The sequence below is a fragment of the Buteo buteo genome, chromosome 4 (genome assembly GCF_964188355.1).
Source record: "Buteo buteo chromosome 4, bButBut1.hap1.1, whole genome shotgun sequence".
NCBI lineage: Eukaryota > Metazoa > Chordata > Aves > Accipitriformes > Accipitridae > Buteo > Buteo buteo.
In genome coordinates this window covers 69,048,476-69,056,288 of record NC_134174.1, presented here as the reverse complement: position 1 = coordinate 69,056,288, position 7,813 = coordinate 69,048,476, and the positions used below count along the sequence as shown (strand labels likewise).

Sequence of the window (7,813 nt, the reverse complement as noted above, 5' to 3'; positions counted from 1 at the left end):
GGGGCTGGATTCAGGGGGCGACGGCGGGGGGCTCGCCTCCTCCTGCGGGCGAGCGAATTCCTGCATTTCTCTACCGGAGGCCGGACAAGGGCCTCAGCCGAGGGGGCGGCCGTGGGGCGTTCGAGCCCGCCGGCTGACCCCGGAGAAACCTTCTCCCTCCTCCGTTCCCCGCCGTGGGGGCGGCCGGGGGCAGGGGGGGGTTGGCAGAGGTGCCGTGCCCAGCCCAGGCATCACCCCGTGAGGCCGCGCATCCCCTCGACGCCCCCCCCCCAAAGCCCTAACCCCCCCCAAAGGCCGCCGAGACGTCTCCCCGCAGCAGAGGAGGACCCGAGATGCCGGGCGCTGGTGAACAACCTTAATGCGATAGGACGCGGAAAACCCCCCTTTTTTTTCCCTCCCCCCCCCCGCGGACCACAGCAAAAGCCGCACTCCTCCGGCGTGAGAGGAGGGGGGAGCATCTCGACCCCCGAGGCCGGTTACCGGGTGCCCCCCGCCCCTCCGGAGGGCGGCCCCAGCGCGGCCCCCCCCTTCCCTCCTTCCCTCCTCCCTCCCTCCCTCCCTCCCCGCGTCCCCCCCCCGCGCCGGGCGGAGCCTGCCGGCGGCACCCCGCCGCGAAGTGGAGTTTCACTCGGCGGCGGCGCCGGTGCCGGTGCGGAACGTGGGGCGGCCCGCCACGGGTTCCCACCGCTTCCCCCCCTGCCATGTAGGATGCTGCCGGCTCCCGCAACTAAGCGCCCGCCGCCGCCCCCCCCAGCCCTGCTCTGGCCCCCCACCGCCGAACCCCCCGCGCCCCCCTGGGCCTGGGTGGTCCCGGCTGCCGCGGGGCTGGTCAGGGTCGGGGGGGGCACCGCCGGGGCTCCCCCTCCCCCTCCTCCTCCTCCTCCTCCGCCGCCGCCCCCCCCGCCGCCGCCGCCGCTGCTTCTCCCGGCGCCGCCGCCCGCCCCCCCCGCCGCCCTGCTGCGGGCCGCCCCGGGCTGGCGCGTCCCCTGCGAGCCGCTCCTGCCGCTGCTCGCCGCCGCCGACCACCACCACCACCACGCCGCCTTCCTCCACGGGCAGGTAAGGGCGGCTCGGCTCCGTGGGGGGGGGCAGAAGTTTCACCGTCGCCCACTGTCCGGAGCCCATCGCCGGCCCTGGGGAAGGGGGATTCCGGGTGGGCGCCGCGGCGGCAGCCGCCCCCCCCCCCCGCCCGTGTCTGTGTGTCTGTCTGTCTGTCTGTGTGCCCGCCGGGCCGGGGGGGGGGACGCGGTGGGGGTCCCCGCGGAGCGCTGCGCCGTGGGCGCCGGTGCGCGGCTCCGCTCGCCGCTGCCGTACCGGGCGGCCGCCGGCAGAAGGTGCGGGAAGGGAGCGGAGGGGAGCGGAGAGCGGCAGCCGCGCTGCCCCCGGCAGGAGAAGGGTCTGCCCGCCTACCCCGAGAGGCCGCTGGCCGCCCCCGCCGGGGCTGGTTCTGCGGGAGGAGGGCAGAAAGGACGCGGCGCTCGCAGGGTCCTGTGCCACGCCGAGCGCCTTGCTTTTTTTTTTCTTATTTTTTTATTTTTTTGAATATTCATAAAGACTAAAGTTTTGAGTCATGCCGGCTGAACCAATCTGTCTCGCCAGTGCTCTCCCCGATGAATATTTCAGTTATCGACTGCTGTCGCGAGGCTGCGTGCGAAAGAGCGAAGCGTTCCGGCCGTTTTCAGGTGTTAGCGGCGGAGATGCTGGGAGCTGTGCTCGTGGTTGTGCCTCGCCTTTGTATTTTTTACTAGGCAGAAGTAAAAATAAGAGAGAGATGCGAGCACCGTAGTATCCGCTCGATTTCGTGTGAAGATTTCCAGCCTTTTCGAGCACGAGCGTCTCTTGTGGCTTGGGAGCGGAGCTAGTGGGAGGCAGAAAATAGGCAGTGCTGGGTCTAATGAAACAGTAACATCAATTATTCCCCAGTGTGAGACCACTTAAATAAACTGCAGAGGTGGTTTTACTGTGGGAACCTATTTGCCAAATGAATTTAAGTTAAGAGAAAATAGGTTTCTGACATTTCCTTTGGTTCTTGTTTGCCTCCAGATGAATTTTAGAAACACTTTCGGGTGATGTTTCTGTTTTGTATGTGAGATTCTGTTTGAGCAGAGAAAAACCAAGCTTCCCTGGCGACTAGCAGCCATTAGCCAAGTACTGGTTTTGCTGCCAGGCTACTGGTTTGTGGCTTTCTAAAGCAGTTTATAATGTCAGTGCCATCCGTCGCTCACCGTCTAATGCCTAAAGAAACACAAATGGTTGCTGGGCAGAAGAGACACGTTTGAAATTTTCTGTGCTCATCTTTCCTGTAATCAGGAAATCATGAAAAGCATCCGTTTGCTGAGGGTAAAATCCTTTTGGTAACTTTTCTTCCCATTTTTCTCCCCTAAGTGGATATTTGGAGCTCATTCTCCGGTCATAGGATTTTCACCTTCTTCGAGTGTGGAGTTCGTTCCTATTTTTCCACCTGTGTATGCATCTACGGTTCCGCCTCATGCTGGGAAAAACTGGATCGATAAGAGGCTACCAAACTGCAAGGTAAGTCTGATCTTGGTATGTTGAAGTATTTTTAAGGCTAAAGTACCTAAGCTGAAAAGTGTTACGGGCTTTGTGAATTGTGAAGGCGGAGGAGGAGTGTTGTAAGGGACGGTTAATGGAGAAGGCTACTTCAGCAGTTACACAGCTTCACTTTCCTGAAGTCTTAAAGAGAGCAAACTATCTTTACACTTTATTACGTTGAGTAGAATGTTTTTATTTTACGATGGGATGTGATGATGAGAGTTTTCCATTTTCCATTCCTTCTTGGTACCTCCCCTGGTTTTCCCCAAAACGGATGCTGTGGTACAGCGCTGGCGGCGGTGGCGTCACCGCGACCGCTGCCGCGTCCCCAGTGCCAGGGTGTCACTCGTGGTCCTGCGCCCTTGTCCCGCCCACGGTTACCTACATCTGGACCTTTACCCAGCTGAATAATGTAAACGTGGCTTTGGGACTGTACCCCATTTCCCTCTCTCACCCCCATCTCGCCAATTCGGAAGGTGACCGAAGTCTCCGAATTGCAGGTGGGCTTGCTCCACAGTAGCTGTGTTGGGGACACAGTTGCTTTCAGCTCTTCTTTCCTTTTTGTGATGCTGCATTGGCTCATTAGTCGTGTTAAAAGCTGTTTAATTTTTAAAGGGTCAACTAAACTCAGCCTACAACACTGACAGAGCAGAAATCAATCTATTTTTGCAAGTTTGTCCCCAACTTGAGATACTACCTGTAATACTGAGTTAAAGATACAAAATTCAGAAGTAAAAGTGAAAATAAAGTATCTCAAACCTTAACATTCTTTTATTTGTTTATGTTGGACAGATATACTTGAATAATGCATTTGCTCTGGATTCAGCATGGATACATCCTGAGGAATCAAGACTCTTCCAGGGAAATGAGAAACCTCTGTTAATGACAAATCAAGTAGCTATGGCTATAGCCAGGCCAGCTGCTGCCTCCAGGCCTCTTCCCACAGTGGTGTTGGCACCTCAGCTGATGCCAGGTCAGTAGGACGTAAATAATTAAGTACTTACTTTTTTTTTTTTTTAAAATGCATCTCTGGGAGATGCATAAGCTATTCTCTAAAGTAAGAGTTTCATACTGTTCAGCTGAAAATCTCTTGCTTGATTGAATCTTGATGGCAAAGTGCGTTTCATCCTCTGAATGACTTTTAAAGAAAGAAAAGACCATGTGTAATTATAGAGGATTGTAACAGATTGTTCCATCACTGGTTGTCAACTTCTGGAATGAAGGGGCCTGCCACTCCCAGCACACTTGCTTTATTTTCAAACAAGAAATTGCCAACACGGTTCATGTATAATTCTCCTACTGGCTGCTAATTTTAAGAATTTGGTGTGGTCTGTGTAGACAGCTATCAGTAGAGAAGAGCAATTGATCCATCATCTCATTAAGACTCGGTTATGCACAACGATGTTTGTGCAATAAATTCCATTAATCTGCAGAACTCGGGTATGTCACAGCTGTTAACAGCAGAGCTAAGCTTCATACTTGGAAAAGAACAGAAAATGCATTGCAGTGAAGCTGAATCTCTCTATTTTGGTGCTACAGTAGTAATTGAAAATAGCAGTTGTTTCGTAGAAAAGGTTAAGAAGTAAAATGCTCCTGATGTTTAAACCCCAAACATATATTCTTGAATTTGGGATTAGGACAGTCTTAATGGCTCGCTGCCAATTGTTTCTTTCTTTCTTAGATGGAAGGTAACGTCCGTCCGGTTGGCAGCAGAGCCCCTCTTACCTTGCTCTTTGCCCTATCAAGTACTTCTTGTTTTGCAAACGTCTAGGACACAGGAAGCTTTCTTGTACTTTGCCGGTAATGCAGAGATTCTGTGAGAGTCTGCTGGAAGAGATCCTGACTGTTTGGGTTCATTTGCCAGGCTGATTAATTAGCAGTGAATATTGTTCTGTATTGAAACATGTTGAACCGCTCGAATCGGTTCCATATTTTGATGTTTTAGCAAGCCGTTGCAGTAAGCTGCCTTCTCCTCTTGCCAGAATCGCCCGATGCTCAACTGGCGTGCTGCTCGGCAGCGCTCGGAAATGAGCCTGCCACGGGCGAAACCCCATTATATTGATGCGTTCCTCCTGGGATGCCGCGGGGAATAGCTGAGCCGTGCTCCCGGGCAGGAGGCACCGTTCAAAGCGTGGTTTTAAGGACAGGCGCGACGGTGAGGGAGGTGTTCCGTGCAGGGGAGCGACAGCCCGTCGTTTGTTTATCTATATTTAAAATAGTTCCCTATTTTAAACAAACAGATTTCATCACATCCAGTATTTCAGATGCAAAGCAAGAGCGTACCTGGCAGCGGGTTAGGGACCGACCAGGGGCTTTCCCAGCCTGATGCCACATTTGTGGTCTGTAAGTAGCACAGAGGACAGAAGATTTTCTTCCCCCTGGGCAGTATACGCGCGTTCAGGCCCGGTTTCGCAGGAGGTCTTCAGGTGGATCCAGCCCTTCTCTGGCAGCGTGCTCGGCGCTGGCTGCCACCTCTTCAGAAACCCCCTGAGCTCCTGTTCGGCTGGGAGAGGTGCAGGGAGGAGCACAAAGACCCCCGACCGTCTTTCTAAGTCTTCCCATCCCTCCCGCAGTCTTATTTCGGATTGATGCGATCGATGCTCATCCAATAACATCCCTGGCCGCGTGTGGACTCTAGAGGTTGAGCAGAGAAGCGTGCGCGGTGATGGCATTACTGCAGGATGGCAATATTGGTGCCCTCCAGCTGTATAGTCAGAAGCTGCTTCTAGGAAGTGTTATGGTAGTACTTGAAGTATTTCCTATATAATCTTTACACTTAATATGAAGAGTAATAAAAATACTGAGAGCAAATTGCTTAGTTAAGTGGTTTAAACTGAGAAGTTAATAAGCTTTTTGCAGGCTCTGTGGCTGTATTCATTTTGAAAGCCTGTCTTACAGCAGGTTTGCCTTCCACAGTTATCAGTAATGATATAATTGTTTTCTCAATGTATCAGCAATGTTACAAAGATAAAGGAATGAGGCACTGGAGTTTGGCGAATGGTAGTGCACATAATTTAACAGCTGCGAGCTCCAGCTACTAGACGGTGTTATTTTCCGTGAGAAAAGGAGGCAGCTATTATTCTCACGCATATTGCAAAACATGAATTTATGTACTTACCATTTTGTGTATCTAAAGCGAATAGTGACATTTTATTTTCCCACCTAGGAATGATAGGTGGTTTTAAGTCTACTGGATACTGCATTTTTTGTGGGGAAAGCAACGCCTAGGTATTTTCGCTGAGAAAGGATTAATATTTTTGTCTCCTGCGTTGTGCGCTCTGCTGTGCGGAGGAAGTCGGGGCTGGGTTGGTCCTGAAGGCAGACGTGCCCATACGGCATCCGTGCGGTCCACACATCCCCGTGCGGTCGGTGGCCGTGGGACGTGGGCTGAGGGACCGCTGGCAGGACCCCTTGGTGGCACCCGTTCCATGACGGCTGTAGCCCTCTGGCACATGATGTTCCGTGCTTTTGCTATTATTGATGCTATTTTAAATGTTTGAAGGTACGTTCTTGCGGTTTGGCATTCCTGGCTCTCAAGAGCATCGCCGGTGGTGGGCCCTTGTGAAGGGTGTGTTCTTACTGGTACGTTCGAGAAGGTTTTCCCAGGAAACCTTGGAGAACAAGCCCTTCGTCCAGCCTCCTGTGAGGGAGGGAGCAGGAGATAGAGGTGCAAGTGTGTTGTCTCTTGAAGAAGCGACGTTCCCCAGAGGTGCTTCGGGAGCTGCCGGCGGGAGCGTGTGAGCAGAGCTGCGGCAGGCTGCTGCTCCGGCAGCGGCTGCGCCGGGAGGGCAGCGACGGAAGCATCCCCATCCAGGTCAAAAATTGAGTGTTTTTATGAAGTTCCGAGGTGGTGGCTTTCAGCTTATAGCCCTTGAAATCCACGTTTGCCTTCTGCTTGCTGGAGGGTGGCTATAAAACGCAAGGTTAGCGAGTCAACGTCTCCTGTAATTGGGTGCATGGTCCCGTATCGCGCAGGCTCCAGCCCTTGCAGGGACGGAAAGCTTGCTGGCTCTCCGGGAAACCCCAGTGCGATGCTAAACCTTGACAGTGTGCGGGCACTCCAGTAGAACCAGTAACATAATGGTTGCTACTGGGCTCCTCAGTGAAGACCATGACACTCTGCAGCTCATTTCAGGGTATCATGCTTTGAGCAGATCATCTACGTACAGTCCCAGGAATTCTGTAGGGAGACCCTCAGCCTGCAACAAGGAATTTCCATCCACACCTGAACCAAGTCCTGGCTGCAACCTGTGCTGCAAGCACATAGAGATGAAGGTTGCTTCTGTAAATCTTGCCAATGGCTTATCAAATAAATACCCTCGAGAGTTTCTAGGGGTTAAAGTTGTGGGCAGTTGCTCAGCAGCAATTTGGAGGCTTGCATAACCTCACAAATAGAGTGTTTGTAGCACAGGAGCTTCAGCTAGGTTGTTGGGTGAGTGGAGCCTGGATGCTGCCTTCTGCGCTTCTACTCAGAGCAAAGGAAGATCTAACATTTGTTTCCATTTTATAGAATGTTTGACTGTCCTCAAATGGATTATTTTTTTTATGCACATTTCAACATAAATTGCACTTTCTTACTGATCTTGAGCATCGTACTCGCCCTGGTACAATAGTTGTCTTCAGTAATAGCAGCTAAGGTGCATGCAGAAGAATGCATTAATGCCTTATGGCAAACACATTGTGTTCTCGGAGGTCTCCTTCAGGGAGCCGCGTCAGAACTGTGAGTGCTGGGAGGAGACATTGATGAGGTGAAAGCCTTTTAATGGTTTTCACCTTTAACAAAATGCTCAAGGTATTTTTTTCATTTGTAACAAAGGCAATCTAACCTGGAATGAAGACTGTCAGTGTTTTTCGGTGTTGGTTTACTTGAAGGAAAATAGTCGTCTTAAATCAGATTTTTTTTTTTTTTTTTTTTTTTGTGGAATGATTTTTCAATAGAAAATATTTTCTGCTAAGTCAAAGCTTCATTCCTGCCTCTACATTTCCACAGGATCTCTTTGCTCCATAGCAATCTTTTTGCTCTTTCATCCATTGGTGTTGAAATCAGAAATGCCAGAATGAAGAGTTCATGTATGTTCTTTCACCAGATTGCTTTAGCATTACTGATCCTATGTAGATTAAAATTTTGATCCTTCCTGTTAGTGTCCTTTCCTTTCTTTTAATCCCGGTAACCTTTACGGGACTGAGCCGATACTTTCCATAGCGAGTATCAGAATGTATATGCAAATAGACATACATGTACAGATACAGTTTTCTAGGT

At 51.5% G+C, this 7,813-nt stretch overlaps 1 protein-coding gene across 1 annotated transcript in view; it reads left to right on the top strand.

Annotated features, from left to right (window-relative positions):
- The first annotated feature begins 673 nt into the window (after window positions 1–673).
- Window positions 674–7,813, top strand: part of TCERG1L (transcription elongation regulator 1 like) — a 94,678-nt gene continuing 87,538 nt past the window's right edge. Inside the window, exons 1-3 of the mRNA XM_075026648.1 lie at window positions 674–1,059; window positions 2,386–2,532; window positions 3,346–3,526. Of these exons, the coding sequence (XP_074882749.1) occupies window positions 709–1,059; window positions 2,386–2,532; window positions 3,346–3,526 (679 nt within the window). The 5' untranslated portion in view covers window positions 674–708. The remainder of the gene's footprint in view (window positions 1,060–2,385; window positions 2,533–3,345; window positions 3,527–7,813) is intronic.